Here is an 18,478-nt window from a genome sequence, read left to right on the forward strand (position 1 = left end):
AACTGGAAAACTCATGGGTTTAGATAAAGACAGTTTGATAGGGAAAGCAAAAGCTGAGCAGAGAAGCCAAACAGAACAAGGCATTAATTCACCACTTCCCATGGGCAGGCAGGTGTTCAGCCATCTCCAGGAGAGCAGGGCCCATCACATGTAATGGGGACTTGGAAAGACAAATGCCACCGTTCCAAATGTCACCCTCTTTCCGCCGTCTTCCCCCCACTTCATACACTGATCATGATGTCACATGGTTTGGAATATCCCTTTGGTCAGTTTGGGTCACCTGTCCTGCCTGTGTCTCCTCCCAGTCTCCCATTCACCTCCAGCTTCTCTGCCAGACTGGAGCGTGGAAAAGCAGAAACGGCCTTGGCTCTGTGTAAGCTCTGCTCAGCAGTAACAAAAACATCTCTCTGTTATCAACCCTGTGTTTAGCACAAATTCAAAACACAGCCCCATACCAGCCACTGTGAAGAAAATTAACTCTATCCTGGCCAAAACCAGCACAATCTGCCTTACTGTTACCAGTTCAGTTGTTTTGAGGGTTTTTTGTAGATTTTCACTGCTAAGAAATTCAGTCCTTTGTGTATTCCCTTTCAGCTGGTAGGTTGTCTTTGTATTTTAAGTGGTTTTTAAGAAGGTTTATGTTTCTGCACCTTAAAACTATTCTCTATTTTTCATCTCCCAAGATACAACAATTATTACTGGAGAGAATTGGAAAATGGAAGCCTCAGCCCTTTTATTAGAACTATTCTGAATAGTTGAAGGAAATAGCTGGATAGCTATAATCTTGAAAAGATTAAATGTTCATAAGGGAATAATAAAATCTCAATTTTTACTTGATTAACAGAATTCCCAAATCCTAAAAATGCCATCTTATACTAATTAACTTGTTCTTTTAGAGAGGAACACTTGCTCTAAACCCTGAGGTGAGAAAGCCACCAGATGTTTGGTGGCTTTTTTATTTTCTTTTTTTTCCTAAAGGCAAACTCTCAGGAGTTACTGAAAAATACCTTTACATGATAAATCTTGAAGATGAAAATGGTATTTTTTAAAATTGCTTTTCTCCACTTACCTTGCTACAGTTAAATGTTACCACAGAGCATAGCACAACCCCCAGAGAACTGAAGTCTGTCAGACAGGTTGGGATGTGGTTATAAGTAGGAATCGGCATAACTGTAATGAGTAGGAGCGAAACAGGAATCTAACGTGATTGATGAGAGATTTTGGGGGTGATTCCATCTGCCTGCTTCTCATCCCATGGTTTTTTGCAGTGATTGTAACATTCTTAGTCCATACAGTATATGAGGATGATCACTTGAAAGATAGCCTTGCCTTGAACAGGGTGTAGATGAACTACAAATAAATTCAAATTCTATAGAGGAAAAAAACAATACAGCTGTGCTAGGGGCATTTGTGATTGTCAGCAAAGGTGCATTCACTTATGTCACATGAGGATAATCTAGTTCATGCTGGTTCCTGTATTATCTGGGGAAATCTTTGAGTACTGCAGTATGATAGAGTATAGATTTTGATTGACTTACACTGAATGTATAATATTCAAAACAGCCTTTAAGTAAAATCTTCCATTTTGAAACAGGAGCAACAATAGCCAGATTTTTTTTGTTTGTGGCCTGTCTTTACTTTTTCTGTAACAAATACAATATACTGAAAGTGTAATAAAATGCATCTAAACATCAAAAGAAAAATAAAAAATAAGAAGAAAGAAGTGTAACTTACAGAAAGGAAAAAAGGGGATATGTGATACAGAAAAGAATAAGATGTGTGGACCCAGCAGCAGTCATGTTTTTGAAGAATCTTTGTGAAACTGAATAAGAAAAATCCTTAAAAATAAAATATAGGGAGCTACAATGAAGGAAACATTCCATCTGTCTCTGGTAGGAGGTGACTGGTAATAGGACAGAGTTGAATCTCTGCATGGTATCTTTGTGATAAACTGAAAATCTGTGCATTCTCTTTTCTCTGGTGTAGCTTGACTGTGCTAAAGCATGGTTATGTTTTATAGGAAAGGAAAATAAAGAGTTAAAAGGAAATGTGATAGTGTAAGCTGCTGACTGTCTAGGTAAGCAGAAAAACTGGCAGTTGCGCAGAAAAAGGATTTGGGTGCAAAATGGAATTGTCTGTGTGTATATGTTAAAATTATGATTAATGAGTGGTGATGAGTAGACTTTCTGGTAGTAAACCTGATGTTCTGAACATGCAGCTTATTTGAAATGCCATTGTTTCATGGAAACATGGAAAATTTTGCCATGGATATGCCTAATATAATAGTAAAGGAAGTGTTACGTTAATAATGGGCATTTGTTCTCTTTATTTTTAACTCATTTCTTATCTTTTTGATTTATATTCTTTTCAAATTAGATATAATAATGTCTATTTTCCTTTTTCTGTTCCAGCGAATTAGAGATCTAGAAGATAAAATAGAACTTCAAAAGAGGCAACTCAAAGAAATTGAAGAAAAGGTAAATTTATGTCTGGGCAGTACCAATGGATTTTTTTCCATACAAAATTGTTTTTTTCTGTTGCACTGACGTTAATAGTACTTAATATCACAAAATCTATTTTAAGACAAGGTAAAATTTGAGTTCGAGTCATTGCTGCATGAAATGCAGCTCTGTCCCTAATCTGCTCAAAATTATTTCCTATCCAGGATTTCTGTCAGTTACAGGAAGGAATCAAGGAGTCTGGAGAGACTCTAGACTAGTAGAAGGAGGATTTGCTGTGGTTAGATCATGAAAGAACAAAGATCTGTTTCTAAAAAAATTGGTTAGCTCAGCCATATTCTTTGGATAGCATTGCTTTGCAAAACTTTCAGGTACTGAGAAATAAAACAAAACTAGTGAAGTGGTTGTGAAACACTACAGTTAAGGAATACTTGCTGGAGTATAGAGAAACAAGTTAATATAATGGATCCATTTTTTTTTTTTTAAGAGGAAGCTCTGATCAAGGTTTCAGGCAGCAAATGCATTTGTGTCACTGTTTCCCAAGCCAAGAGATGGCACAAGTTTCATGGACTATGGGCTCAGGTTTTTCCCAGATCTGTGGAGTTTAGGCTGCTCTGCAGATGATGGACTGACAATGGGTCTTTGTCTAGAACCCAGCAGAGTATTTTAGTTACATTACTTATACTGAACCAGTGTCTAGATCCCAGCATGAGTCACATCCCATGTTCATTTTCTTCAGCATTTATGGGTAGGTAATCCTGCATAAACCTACTGCTGGGCTGAATCGACACATTAGTGGAGTTTTCAGTCATTGTTTTTTTTTCTCTTGGGATGAGAATGGGGTAAAAGGGCAAAAGGAAGGCTTTTGCAGGACTCTGGAGAGAGTTGGAAGGGGTCAGTGGGGTTTGCAGAACAGAGGCAAGCTTTGGGGAGCAGCTCACGGGTGTGGAAAAGTTTCTTCCTCACCCTTCTCTGATCTCAGCATCCCTTCATCTGCTTTCAGGACATGGCAGTCTCCCGGTTGCACTCCCAGCAACTATTCCAACTCCCTCAGCATCTTCCTTGGCCCCTTCTGCTCCCACAGTTGTTGTCTCCCCTCTGGTGTACCTTGTCCTGCTCTTTTCAGACTGTGATATCTGTCTGGGTTTGTGGAAGAGCCAGGAGAAGAGCCTGCAGGAGCTGGGCTGCGTGGTGCTATTGCTAATTATCGCTTTGTGTCAGCCCCCGGTGGCGTGGTTGGGGCTGTGTGTGTTGGGAGGGCAGTGCTCCGTGTTTGCACTAGCAGAGAAACACAGGCAGGACAGAAACACCCTTAAATCAGCTCTTTCACTGCCTTTGCCCTCTTCTGTCCCAGACCACGTCTATACCTGAAGCTGTGCCTGCCTAGCAGCCAGTGATGTCTAGGGTGTCACACTTAACTCCTCAAAGCAGAGAAGTGTTGAGGGATAGACAATACTTGTACATATTAATTTTTTCAAATATTACTGTTTATCCACCTATTCTAAAAAAAACCAACATCTCTAGATGTTGCTATTGCCAAAATAGAAGCCATTAAGGCATTGCCTTTACAGTTTACAGGGCAGGTATAGGATTAGCCAGACTGATAATTTTGGCAATGGAAAATAGCATTATCTCTGCTGGTTCATCAGCCGGATGGATGCAGAAAAGCACTGGAAAAGAAAGAGCTTAATCACAAGCTTAGCAGAAAGCTGGTAATGAGTTAAAATGATTAACATCCTCTTTGCTTTAATGTTACATTAGCAAGAGACCTCAAAAAAGCTTCATCTCTTTCTATTAACCTTCAGCTTCTGGATGGGTGGAGGACTTCCTTCTGTCCCTATTACATTTAAATTATTTTTAAATGTAATAGGGATTAAATCTCATTCTGATGGCCCAATGGAAGATTGTGTTGTCAGGGAATCAGTGAATAATTTTATTATATAATTTTAAAATAATTTTAAATATAATAATTTTAAATGTAATATTTTTAAAATAATTTTACCTCATTGTTCTTCTAAAGGTTTAATGTGTTAAAGGGTGCAGACTTATACCTACATGCTGCTGATACTGACTACAACAATTTCTTGTGGATAGAAGTCTTATGCTTTTGAAGGAATAGCAGGATTTATAGCTGAGCCTGGTGGTAGCTAAGGGTGATGCACCACTTACAGTTATTCTGTCATGAGTATGACTTTTCATTTTCCTTTAGGAGGGGATTCAATTTGTAGGTTTTGTGTAAAAATCTGTCAAATCAGAACATAAGGATTACAGTATTTCTGCCCTATAGATTCTTCAACAAACTGTCCTTCCTGTTTCTAGAGGCTATACAGAAGAATGATATAAAATCTCAGTTTTAATCTGTGTGTTGATATATTAGGAACAAATGCTGTTTAAGCATGTTGTGCTCTTCTCATAGCTGATTTTCTGCTATTACAGTTGCATTTAGGTGTGCCCTTGGCTTGGTAAGTCTTGGTTCAGGAAAGCTTTAGTGTGTGTAATTTTAAGTACTTCTTAAGTGAATCACAAAGCCAAACATAATATATATGAAGTTAAAAAATCCACAGATTTTGCCATTTTAAAACTGCCCTGAAATACTGATTTTTTACTACTTTTTAGAGTAAGATTGGTTTACTGTGTCTTTCTTTCAGATCAACTCAATTAATGATGTAAGACTAACTGCTGTAATGTCACTGGATTTCATATTACATATCTTACATCTTCTTTCTTTTCTTTTTTCCTCATTTTCTTTTGATCTTATGTTATAGTTTTTGTTCCTTTTTTTGTTTTTTTCACTAGCATTCATTCTGTGGCCTTGATGACACAACTGAGCCGAGACGTGTGGTTGGTATTCTTTATATTTCTTTGTACTCAATTTTTGTCTCCTAGATTTTGCCATGTTTTGGGGATTGTTTGTAAGATTCTGAAACCATGAGGAAGGGCAAACTGGTTTTACCTGCACAGGGAGGAAGAGTCATCTATAATGTTCAATTAGGATACTTTCCTTCCTAAATTCCTGCAGAAAGTCATTGGGTTTTCAGAGAGAAATGATTTTGTAATCAAAGACTACCATAACTGCAGTGAGTGCTTTACATACTTGCAGAGCAGATATATTTTGTCTGAAAGTTCAGATATTGCTCTAGGTTCCTGCCTCCTGTCATGCTGGATGGAGAAGTGACAAACAATGTTTGACTTTTGTTTTCTAAGAAGCCCTGTGAGCATAACCACCCATGCAAAATAAGGAGCTGATTTTGATCCTTGACGCCATGAAATAACTTTGGAAAGAATAACAAATTATGTTATTTGTTAATCTCCTCCTTTTATGAGGAGATTTGAAGGTTGCAATGTGAATGACACAACATGGAAAGGGTGAGGGTAAAAAGCCTCTATGGCTCTCCCTTGAGACATTGCCATCATTCTCACTGTCCTTCCACAGTGTCCTGATCCTTTCACCTGCAAAAGGCAGTGAATTTCTTCAGCTGTAGCAGGAGCCATAGTGCCAGTACTCACCTTTCACAGAGAACAAAAGGGAAATGCAATTTAAAAAATGGGTCCAGTCCTCTTCCCTGGAATAATGCAAGTTCCACACTGCCTTTCAGGAAGGATGGCAGCTCAACAGCCTAAGTGTTTAAGGATTAAACTGTGCTTTAAAGCTATTGAATATTATACAGTATTTGTATTGTTACTGTTATTGGGTTTTTTTGGGGGTTTGTTTCTGTTTTTTGCTTTTTGTTTTATGTTTTTAACCTGATGTACACAATGTTTTTACCTTTACAAAATTTCCAAGCTTTTTCTTCTTTGTAATCTGTTATGAATTGTCTTCAAGAAATCTCCTTGTAGTGGGAGTTTAATCAACATCTTTGAAACTGCTATCAGTACTGTGTGATGAAAAAGGAATGATGACAATAGTTACCCCAAGACTCCATTTTTAGTATTAAACAATATTTTCTTCTGCCCAGATCTCTAGTACTTTTGAGAAACCAGACCTGTATTATTATGGGCTCTTCCTAGGGTTTATTCAGGTCCAGTATATTCAGTTATCATCTTTCTGTTGATGCTCTTTGGAACTTGCTTGGGGCTTTCATTACAAGCATTGCTGCATATGCTTTTTCTTTTTCAATAAAATGGTAGCAGATGCAGATGGGTGGAGTGTAATTCTCAGGTATTACTGTTTTCTTAAAAGTGCAGGAGCTTTCCTTTGATTTTTAGAAGTTGAAAAGTAATTGAAATTGAGCAATATTTTTCAGAACGTTCAGGATTTCTTGAGAAATTTCCTTTATTTTGTTAAAAATTGAGTATATGCTTATAGAAAAGTGTTTGAAGAAAGGTGAAGCCTTATGGTAAACTATTCACCTTTACACAGTTTGAAGTGAATTTTTGGATGAGATCAGATAAAACAAATGTTATTTTGGTTTAGATAAGTTTCAAAGTGTACTGTTAAAAAAATCATCAAACTATTGTCTTTGGAATTTCATCCAGGTTTTTATACCAGTACCAATTAGAGGTGCTAATTCTGGTAAAATACATTAATTTTTAAATATGTTGAAAGATATACTGGCCAAGTCTAGAGATACTTTATAAACACACAATAAACAGTAAAATCACCAGCATTTTTAAAATTCCATTTAAAATGTTTTGACATACTATGCATTCAAGGGATTGATAGGTTTCTACACTGGTATTACCTGATAATATTTTGGGTTCCCCTTGGATTAAAGAGATAAAAAAGAAAAAAAAAATTAAAAGAATTTGCAAGAATTAAAAGAAATTGCAAATGTTAATAGCCTCCAGAAAATGCATTGTGCTGATATAATGTGCTACTCTTCGTGTTAACAGTAAGTACTTTAGTAATTAAATTCAAGCTTGGTGACAAGCATTTTGAGGAGATAACACAGGGGTAATGACTGTTTAGCCACATAACTACTCTGCTTTTGAGATTTCTAGGAGTGCACATCGCATTGTGGTGCTGGTGTGAAGGGCAGTGTCCTTTAGTTCATCTTGCCAGAGGTGAATTTGTCTCTGATTAATCTAACACAGAAAAGCCAATTTTAAGATACTTAATTATAGTTGGACTTTTCAACACTGTTAACTATTTCAAGGCAAACCAGGTGATTTACTGATAGTAATTTTGGTTCTAGTTATTCTGAAGGTAATATAAAACATTCAGAAAGGCATTGTGCTGTCTGTGAATTTAGTTTGATACCAACATGTATTTCTAAAGTAATGTTTTTATCTAAAGCTCAGCAGAATTCTTTGTTGTTTTTGTTTTTGTTTCAATTACAGGCTATTAAAAGACCCTATGGAGTGAAAAGCTGAGTCCACGTGCAAAAATACAGAAAATATTTATTAAGCAGCTTTAAATTGGTGCATTTTTTCATAAAGCAGTTTGCATAATACTTGAAGCTGCAAAGTATTTGAACTTAAAATTAGTGATTTTTTTTTTAAGATATGGCTTCGAGCTGGAATGATTTCACAATCAAATAAGGACCAGCACATCATAAACACGGAAAAAAGATATCAACAGAACTTATATTCTCACACCAACCAAACAGCAGAAAAAATACAAGTGCAATTACTGGCTGCTATGTGAACTGTTATCTACCAAATGGTTTTCTTACAGTACTGAGATTTTTGTCTCCATACTGCATGCTTTCAACAAATGTGGTTTGCATTTCACCCAAGAAACACAGGATCTCCTTTTTAGTATCTATATTAAAAAAGCTAAGTGTTTGACATTAAGTTGTCTATAGTAAATAGCTGACAGGAAGCAAACTGTTCAAAGTTGGAAACAAATAAAGATTTACAACCCTGCAGTGGTAAAATTCAGATTAAATTCCTAAATTGAAAATCCACAGGTGCAGATAGGAATGGTTTTGGAGAAAGGCAAGATGGTAGATTGAAGTATGAACACTTTAAAGTGGGTGAGAACTGTGTGGGAAATATGATTCTTTGAATGTTTCTTGAAAAGTAAGGCAATGTCTTGTAAAGACAGCTCTGGGAAAATTACAGATTGCATGGTGGCCTGAGAGGTCAAAGAGAATGCATGATGTGCTGTGCTCAGTTATCTCTTTGAGAGGAAGGAAGGACTTGGAGAAATGGGCATGTAGATAAATGTGATAAGCAGAGAAGTAGTTGAACATGCATATTTGGAAATCATGGCATCCTCTCAGGTGAGATAAAAAAACATCATCATTAGCTACCAGGAAGCAAAAATGGCACAACCTCAACCAGCAGAGGTAGACAAACAGTCACTGACCACATGAACTTCAAGAAAAAAAATTGAGGTGAAGCACACACTGAAAAAATGGAAGTTGCAAAGACCTTTTTAAGAGAATGGTTAGAAAATGAAAAAATGCTACTCTTTCAATGAGGGAAAAGCAAATCAGTACTTCAGAACTGGAAAGGCAATATGAAGAAATAGCTAATTTTAATTATTTCTGAAATGTTGAGGCAAGATGAAAACATTAAGAGCACAAGACTAGAAGATAACTTTCTCCTCCCTCACATTTTCTTGAAAATCATATTTGTGTAGAAAGCCACAGAGAAACAAGTTTACTACCATGGACACACTGAACTCCAATATGAATTAGCTGATTACAGTAATACATGAAGTGGAAGTTATGATTGACAAAAATAACATAAAGCAATGAACACCTAAGGAAGGACAGAGAAAGCTGTTGAAGGTGAGGGGATCAGCCTCAGAAGCAGCCTCTTTTCTCAGATAATTATCAGGTTCTGAAGAGAAGTACTCTGTGCAAAGAATCACTGGACAAGAGCATTTACCTGCAGAAGGAGCTGAGACACTCCATGAGATTAATTCAGTCACATGCAGCAAACTGTGGCTGATGTCAGGGTTGGAATAACCCTGGTAGAAAGCACAATTTACCTTGGAAACAAGGATCATGCAAAAGTCTGGAATTTCGATCCCCAGAAGAATGTGTTGCTTACAATATATTGTTCAAAAGGAACAAGCATTTAGATAATCATATTTTCAAATAGAAATTTTTCATATTTTAGTTAAGTCTTTTAGCAGTGTGATGACAGAATGTGGAAAAATAAGGCCTTCACTGCAAGAGAGAGTTCTATCATCACTCAAAAGCAATGGACCACAACAGGAGGTAAACGGAGCTTGAGATAATCAAATCTGGTGCCAATGAGGGAACAGTGATTCACTTGGCAAAGAAACAGTTTTCATAGACACGGATTTGCTCATCACTATTTGAATATGGAACTACGAGCACAAACATGGGATAGCCAGAGCATGGGGCTGCCACGATAAGCGCACTGCACCGACAGGAGTGGGTCTTCTTACAAAGCAGAGAAGGTATGAACAGTTTCATTTCCTTATTTTGTTATGTGTTTTGTTATTTCATTGTAATTTACAATTACAATTGGGTCTGACATTGTCCATTGCATTTATGATGGGGTTTTTTCTGTGCTGAGCTAGCAGGATTTGTACTTTTGGAAAACGGATCGTTGCAGTCTTACTGTCTGCTGTATATTGGTATTTACCGTAGAGCTGGGGAGGGGTACAGTGTGTTAACAGGGTGTTAACAGTTGAATAATTGAGATGAAATATTACTATAATAATATGATAATTCTAATAATTGTAATAATAAGGAGAGAGAGAGAGAATTTAACAGGACTCAAGGCAAGCAAGTGTTCTTCACGCTAATTTCTCACTACCTGCTGACCAATGGCCAGCCAGTTCCTGAACAGAGATCAGTCCCTTTCTGGGTAATTCCCTTGAGTGTATTAGTGAGCATGAAACTCTGTGGTGTGGAATATCCCTTTGGACAGTTTGGATCAGCTGTCCCAGCTGTGCTCCCTCCCGGCTCCTTGTGCAGCTCCTCACTGACAGACTTGAGCCACTGAAAAGTCCTTGGTGTAGGGTGAGCATTCCTGAGCAACAGCCAAAACATCAGAGTGTTGTCAGCATTATTCTCATCCAAAATCCAAAAACAGCACTGTGCCGGCTTCTAAGGAGAAAATTATCTCTGTCCCAGCAGAAACCAGGACACAGTTATAGGACTGTACTTACTGAAGTGAGTTTCTGAAGAATTTTTAGATCTATGACTAAAAGAGGCAAAAGAACCAACCTTTGCTTGCCTTCTCAAGCCCAAATTTGAAAATTTCTTTCATCTATGGTTTCATGACCTGTAAGAGGTGAAGTAGACGTAAGTAAAATACTGCATATAGAATTCCAAAATACCAATTAAATAAACAGAATGTTTTCTCTGAAATAGTTATAGAAAGGCTTTTGAATAGGAAATTATCTTTTCTTTACTCTTCTGTCTTGAAACAATTATAATGTAATACATTTATCCAAAATAAACACACTCAGTTTTATGAATTCCCATGTTTAGTAGATTATTCACTTTTCAAAACTTTGATGCCTAATTCTTTTATTAATTAGTCTAATTGAATCTTTTATGAGGATCTCATGCTGTGAACGTCAGCTCCCTTCATACATACTAATGTGGCTAATGAAATGAGACTTTCTCATAAATAATAAATGTGTTGAATCAAGAAGGACTGTTCATTTGATCATCAGAGGCTTAGACTCTTATTGCATGCTTAGACTGTAGTACATTGAGAACCCAGTTTGGACTTTTTTTCATCATGGATCCTTCATCTGGAAGAGAACAAGAATTTTGTTACTGTATTAGAATGCCCAGTAATGAAGGATTTGGTATCCTGAATTTCAGTGTTAAAATTGCTACTTCCTGGGTTTTCCAGGAATTAGAAGATGCAGGCACACCTGATGAAAATGTAAACAGTGCTGGAGAAAAGAATTTGAACCACAGAATAAAAGAGCTGGAAAAGTCAGTGCAACAACTGAAAGGTGTTCTAGAGGACTACATGGAGTCAGATTCCACCCTAAAAACCAGGTAAATGAAAGGAGGGTTTGCATTAAAATTTATTTTATGTGACAGATGTATTCTTCACTTTGCCATGTGTACTGGTTGTCAAATGATTCATGCAGAACCAGCAAAAAGAAAGACTTTTTGTGTTTTTTATAGCTGTCAGAATATACATGAAATAATAATTTTTTAAGAATTATTGTTTAAGTAAGATTTACAGCATGGTCTAACATATTGTTACAAGTAACCAGGCAGCTTTCTCGGGATGTTTCATTCTTAAATACTCATGTGGTGCAAATTCCTATAATTTTAAAATAAGAATTAATTTGGAATTTCATGTAAAAAAAGTTCCTTGTTTCAGAAAGATTCATCTAATTCAGTGTGTTAATGCTGATCATTACAGTAGATGAAGGTGCCATTAAGCATTAATTATACATTTGACTAGAATAATAAGGTTTTGATAGTCAGCAACAGCATTGTTCTAAAGAATGTCAAAATTAAAAAGGATAGGAAATGTAAATGGCATTAAAACACTTATTTGTGTAATTTTTAATTGCTCTGAATTCATCAGGGAATTTTATCAGAAATTTTTTAACAATAGACTTTTTTTCAAAATAATAATTAAAATTTTTAAAAATATTTTCATATCACACTTCATGATTTTGTGCCACCATTTGACTAGCAACAGGCAAAGCCAACCTCTATTTTGTCATCATCCATCTTTGCAGACAAAGTCAATACAATTTTGCACTGTAGGTTTTCGTACCCACTGAAGGCATGTTGCAAGTGAGATATTTTCACTTCATCTCCTAAAACATAGGTACTTGTAGGTTGCCTGTAATGTTAATTTTGATGGGAAAACTTTACTGTCATCAAAATTGAATTCACTGACTGTGAACCTACAGTAGTGCTATGATCAGGTACATGCAGGGACTGAAGTGTTGTGGTTGTCATTACGGTAAGTTGTTACTTCATATAGCATGCCAAACTCCATTGAATAAAAATCCTGTAAATGTGTTTGCTTATGATATTCTTATTAGGTCACCAGAAGGGTGCATAATGTGCAAACCCAGTAGACTTTTTAAGAATAAAGTGTTTCTTATATAAGTGATCAAAAATTTGTTACTATTTTATTTTTGGGAGACAAATACAAAAATAAAGATAAATCGATGCGTTGCTTGTGGCTGCTTATCCACCTGGAACTGTACTGTGGTATTTACTTAGCCAAAATGTTCACTCTCTCACAGGATGAAAGAGCTGGAGCTGTCACACAAAACACTTCTTGTGATGATTGATCGACTGTATGTGAAGCTGGACCAGGTTGAAAATGCCAATGTGCGCATTAAAGGGAAACTGCGAGACATTCAGGAGGACCTGATCAGATTGGTGAGGGGATATTGTTGCAAATGACCTAGTTTCCTTCCTCTTTGTCGTAGTAATTTATAAGTCCAGCTCATCTCCAGTAACCTCTGTTTTTAAGCAACAAATCATCTCAGCCTTTCTCTTTTTCTACAACCAAAAAAGTCAGAAGAATTTTTAGATTAATTTTTTTTTTCTCTCATCTTTCTGTTTCTCTGTTGGTTTTGATGGCACTGCTGTTATTTCTCTCATTCAGGTCCTTGATCAAATTTATGGTCCCCTTCTTACTTTCTCCTTAGGACTCACTCAGTGTATTTTTTCTTAGGTCAGACTTTATCTCTCGAGCCCCATACAACAACCATTTTTACCTTGCTCTTTCAATGGATTCATGAAAATGGAGAAGGAATGAAAGATTTTCAGGAACAGGCTTCAGTGAAACAATGTCTTTCGATTCTGTTTATCATAAGTTATACTTCCATTTTCTCAGCATTTTAGGTTAAAATTGAGTAACGGGACACTAGTACCGTGTGGCAAGATTCACAAGAATGAAGAATAGTCTCTGCTTTTGTAATTAAAAGTGAAATGTATTTTTCAAGACTCGGGAAGCTTATACATATATTCCCATCAAGAGTTAACAAAACAAAATACTAGCCCACATCTACCTGACTTTTCAGCCTAGTGTTATTTCTGACCAGTCCTTGCCAGTGACTACCTCAGAGAGGAAAGTACTGACGATCAAAGTGACTGATCTAAAGAAGCCCTTGAAAAGCCAAAGTCATTCCTTCATGTCTCTGTGCTTTCAGTCTTGCTTCAAAATTGCTGCAATGTCCCTGTGATACTGGTGGCTCTTACTCTGCTCAAAGCAAGGGCAGTACAGGACTCATGAAAGCCTCTCCACCTTTCTTTGGCATTTTTCACCTTTAAGTCTCTGTGTTCACACACTGTAGTGCAAAAGAAAATACCAAAGTCTTTCCCAAACTGTTTCAAAAGACATCTGTTCTTTCTCCTTTTTCAGGAGTCTCATAAGAGGAGCTGACAGATGATAGGTGTGGTGAAAAGCAAAGGGAAAAATCCTGGGCTCTGGAAAGTGAATGTCCTGTTTTTTATAACAGAACCACAGCTTCTCTGCCTGTAACACCGCAGTGCTACAGTACTGTCAGTGTTAAGGATCTGCCACTGTGTAAATCAGAGCTGGATATATGAATTACATTTTTAAGGTTCATTTTGATTTAATATGTACTAGAACATGCAAAAATGTGTTTAAAAGTTTCCTGTATGTCATGTAGTTGCAGATGTTGATGAGTTTGGTTTTTTTGTTTCCTACTGAGATGTTTCAGTGATGGCTGAAATGACTAAACAGGTTATTTTTGCTCCAAATGCAGTATTTTACTGGCTTTTAAAAAATTCTACTTATGTCATTCCTGAGTTTTCAGAAAACAAGGGCATAATTATCACTAAATTAAGAAAAAATACAGGGGAACGAGAGCTTTAATATTAAGATGTTAACTGTACATCTCACTGAAATGATAGGTTGAAAACCAAAAGAAGTCAGAGAAGAAGCACAAGGAAAAATTGCGCTGGCTTCAGGAGCAGCTGAAGACAAAAGAGGATGAAATAAAGAGCCAGTCAGAATATTTTGAGCACTACAAACAAAGGCAGAGACAACACACAGAAGTACTGAGGAAAAGGGACTGTTACCTTCAGGGTGAGGTATCTAGGCTGGAAAAGCAAGTCCTAGATCTTAATGCCCATATTGCTCTTTTGACATCCAAGTTAGGAGAGGGAATGGTGCAGCACCTCCAGGAGAAGCTGCAGTCATTGTGCAGTGGGACTCAGGGCTTTAAACACCCTGGTGTGGAAGAAATGGAGTGGAAGACTTGTATTGAAAATGTGGAACATGATGTGAAAAGCCACCTCAAGGCATTTCAGCAAAACCTGAAGTCCCTGAGGGAGAAAGAAGAGGACACTAGAAGAGAACAGGCAGACCTGCTGACTGAACTGCAGTTCTGTCAGAACACTGAAGACTTTCTCAGAACAAAATTGGAAGAATCTCACCGTCACGTCTATAGTTTAAAATTATCTGAAATCAAACTACAGGAAAAACTGGAAGAGCTTTTAGATGAAAACAGAACTTTGAAAGATCAAAGTACTGTGAAGTTGAAAAAGAGTAAAGAAAAAGACTCTGAACTTACAAGATTGGTGGATGGGGACAACAGGGTTAACCTGGTAAGTCAACTGGTAAGTAAAAATAATGCAAAATGTAATTAGTTTTTATCTTTGTATCACCTTCGATTACACTCTTCCCGAACTGGTTGGGGGGTGGGAGAAAAGGGCCACGTGGGTTTGCTTCCCGGGGGGAGCCCCATTGGAGGTTTTCTCCCAAATTTGCCCTAAACCAGGACACACGTGTCATTAGAGGTACAGCCAAGATACAAGTGTAAGGCTTTATCCTGCCTGATTCTTTTTTCTTGTTATTGTTTATTAATTAGTACTTCCCAATGTCTCTTTCATACCCAGAAGAATCAGTAAGCAGAGCTTCATCACATCAGAGCTTTTGTTAGGTGGACACTGAGGACACTCAACAAACCTTTTTTCCTTAACCTTTGAAGTGATGTGCTCATGGCAAAAAGTCTCAATTGGCACTAAAAGTAGAGCCCAGAAGAACTTCTGAGACCTTGAGGACACCACTCAGCGGAGGAGGACACATATGGTTGGATGAGTTTTTGCATGTTATTCATGCCCAAATGCTGGAGCAAAAAGCACTCTTGACAATAAATCTTGTCTATGATATTTTCTGGATAATGGTAAACAAGGGAAAATGGATGTGGCGTCCATGACCAGGAATGAGCTGAGATAGTCAATGGTTTGTGGCTCTGTAGCATTGTGATATGCCCTGAATACACTGAATAGGACTTGTTTGCTTCAAGCACTTCACTCCAGCTCTGCATGGGAAAGCTCTGCTCCTGCTGTAATATGGCATTCAGCTTTTGCCAATTCATTTTGCTGACAAGGAACAATTCTTTTCACAGAGTGGGCTCAAACAAAGTTTTATTCTTCATGCACTGAGGTGCAGGGTATTTTTATTCTGAGACTTTATTTAAAATGAGATCAACTATGCCTCATTCAGATTGTGACCTGATATCCCAAGAACTCTCCTGATTTTAACTGCAGTTAACCAAGAGGTAATAGGCATGAACAAAACCCTTTTATATTGGAAGTCAGTCAGACTGTAAGTACTTCCAGAACTGGGAGAAGCTAGAGAGGATCTTGTAGCCATAAAGCTAGAGGAAATATAGACAAATTTTTTTAAGCTGGTAGTTGAATGCACTTTTGCAGGCCTGGTGATTTTATCCCATTAGTGTTTCTACAGTCCCAAAGCAGTGAGCTTCAGAGGGTTTGTGTCTGTGAGAGAGGGGTGAGATGATCCTGCAATAACCAGCTGCACGTGGGTGACCTCTGAGGAGAGCTCGGAAGCTGCACCTCACCCCACGTCTCTGTAACTGCCCTGAGGTGGCAGAAAGACCAACTGCTTATCCTGAGCCATTGCAATAGTTACTTTAACTAGTGTATTCACTTCTCCCTTTGAATGAAGAATACGGTTTAAATATATTTTAAGATACTTCTTGAGGGACTTGCACTGAGTTGTAAATAGGTACAACAAACAAATGCACTATGAGGGTACTGCACAGCTAAAATCAAGAGGAGTGAAGGCCTTCAGAGCCAGAGGAGAAGTAGTGAAAAATTACCATTGGTTTGATAAAATTGAGAAAAGGAGAAAAAAAAAGTTGAGTTACTTAAAGATGTGAAAGAAAGATACACAACTAATTGCCTGAGGCCAATCCAAGAAGTATCAAGAAACAGGACTCTTTCTACACTGTACTCTAATAAAGGCCTATTTTTTCCTCTACATGGAGTTTTCTAACCATTGCTTTTCTAAATATTAATTTACATTTCTGGTGTCATAGGAGGTTAGAGTTTCAGTTACCCACTCTTTGGTATAAATGAACAGGCCATCATTTATGTTTACTTTACTCTGCTGCAGAGTAAATAGTGTTCTTTAAATGCTATGTATAGCATCAGCAGCATCAAATCTTGTCCCTTCTGCATTTATGGTTGTCTCTTCCTCCTATTTTTGTACTACAAGAACATTTGCATTTTTCTAATAGAAAATGACTTGAGATAGCAGGGAAAAAAAATTCAATATCTATGATAAAAGGAGGAGGGAGACATCTGGTGTTTTTCTGTAAAACCAGCATGTATTAAAATAGAATTTCTCAGTCTCATTACCTCGACCTTGTAGTATTTAAGCCAAAGTAGTGACAAGAAAAATCCTATTTGAGCTCATCATACTCGATCAACAGCTATAAAAATGAGAAATTACGTGCAATACAAGATCCAATTAGGCTGAACACCAAGGGATGAACTGCATCTCATGGTGGAATGTAGTCACGGAAATCTTGTAGCAAATTGGAATTTCCAGACTCAGCATCCTGTCTTGCAGTATTCCAGTTGCAGTATATGCCTAAATGAGAAATGAACATGCACCAAAAAACAGCTTGTTACATGTGGCTGTGTGTTGACTTATTGGTTTCTAGATGTGAGCATTCGGGGTGTCTGTTGAAGGTGAGAGAAAAGTATGAAAAAACAAAGCAATGCACCTTTCTGCAGCTTTCACATGACAGCTGAGGTCTTGATTTTTCAGTGTGATGTTCTGCCACCTGAGCATTGTATCTTATACATCATTTTGTGTAACTTTCTTTTGACAGTACCCATATATCAATCAAGAATTGATATCTGTAAAGAAATAAATGAAAAGGTGCAGGAAAGGAATGTGTTTCAAGGAATTGGCATTGGTTTCAAACAGGTTGCCCAGAGAGGTTGTGGATGCCCTGCCCCTGGGGGTGTTCAAGACCAGGTTGGATAGGGCCTGAGCAACCTGGTCTAGTGGAAAGTGCCCTTGCTTATGGCAGGGTGATTGAAACTAGATGACCTTTAAGGTACCTTTCAACCCAAAACCTTCTATTAGTCAATATTACTGAGAAAATAAGGGAAGAAATCTTGGAAGTGTTGTGGTTTTCATTTAAGTTGTGCATCCCAGTCAAGATCTTTTAATAGAGCACAACAGTGAGGCAGCTGACTTGGGTTGAAATAAAAATTATTCTCAACGGTGATCCTATGGAAAACCAGCAGCTCTTTCTGACTAATTAGGAACTGAAGACTTGGAAGTCATTGCCTTTCCCATCCATTTGTATTTTAAAACTGCAGCTCAGTGCAAAGGGACCAGATTTATTTTCTGCTGGCGTTGGATGCAGAGCAGTGCAGGAAGACAAAAGTGCCTGTGTTGGCTTAGTTTCTGTGGTGTAGCTGTTTTGGTTACTGTCTCAATCATGTTTTGTTCAGACAATCAAATCTGATTCTTCTGTTCTCTGGAAATGAGCATATGAAATGTGATCTACTGTTATCAAGCAATGGGGGTATATCTGCTTTGCATCAGGAAGTGTCACCATTTTCAAATTCAATCAAGGACTCAAACGTAAAGAACAGAATATGAAATCAGCAATTAAATTACCAATGGACAAACAAAATTTTGTTCGGAATGATTATTCCACTTAGAGTTCTTCCAACCTAGGAACAATTGTCTTTGTAGTTGGGCACTGAACTATTAGTCTTATTCCCTACTTGATTGAACTTTCTTTTGTCTTTTTTGATGGCCATATAATTTAGTCACTGTTCCACCTGTGATCTGACATATTACGTGCTTAGGACTCAGATTTTCTTCCTTACTGCTTTGTAAAGTAT

General features: G+C 37.4%; 2 protein-coding genes across 16 annotated transcripts in view; both read left to right on the forward strand.

Moving 5' to 3' along the window:
* Nucleotides 1–8,269, forward strand: part of JAKMIP1 (janus kinase and microtubule interacting protein 1) — a 142,255-nt gene extending 133,986 nt beyond the window's left edge. For 6 of the 7 annotated variants that reach the window (XM_086889228.1, XM_086889231.1, XM_086889227.1 and 3 more), the window contains 3 exons: nt 2,412–2,477; nt 5,256–5,300; nt 7,740–8,269. In XM_086889228.1, coding sequence (XP_086745354.1) covers nt 2,412–2,477; nt 5,256–5,300; nt 7,740–7,772 — 144 coding nt within the window. In that variant the 3' untranslated portion in view covers nt 7,773–8,269. Of the gene's footprint in view, nt 1–2,411; nt 2,478–5,224; nt 5,301–7,739 lie in introns of all 7 variants that reach the window. The other variant, XM_086889233.1, reaches the window with a different exon arrangement.
* A 97-nt stretch (nt 8,270–8,366) lies between these two features.
* The window catches only part of C5H4orf50 (chromosome 5 C4orf50 homolog), a 79,474-nt gene continuing 69,362 nt past the window's right edge, over nt 8,367–18,478 (forward strand). For 6 of the 9 annotated variants that reach the window (XM_086889218.1, XM_086889220.1, XM_086889221.1 and 3 more), the window contains exons 1-4: nt 8,400–9,780; nt 11,196–11,347; nt 12,568–12,706; nt 14,210–14,917. In XM_086889218.1, the coding sequence (XP_086745344.1) occupies nt 11,319–11,347; nt 12,568–12,706; nt 14,210–14,917 (876 nt within the window). In that variant the 5' untranslated portion in view covers nt 8,400–9,780; nt 11,196–11,318. Of the gene's footprint in view, nt 9,781–11,195; nt 11,348–12,567; nt 12,707–14,209; nt 14,918–18,478 lie in introns of all 9 variants that reach the window. The other 3 variants (XM_086889219.1, XM_086889222.1, XM_086889223.1) reach the window with 1 other exon arrangement.

This window comes from Cyanistes caeruleus, chromosome 5 (genome assembly GCF_971803275.1).
Source record: "Cyanistes caeruleus chromosome 5, bCyaCae1.hap1.1, whole genome shotgun sequence".
Taxonomy (NCBI): Eukaryota; Metazoa; Chordata; class Aves; order Passeriformes; family Paridae; genus Cyanistes; species Cyanistes caeruleus.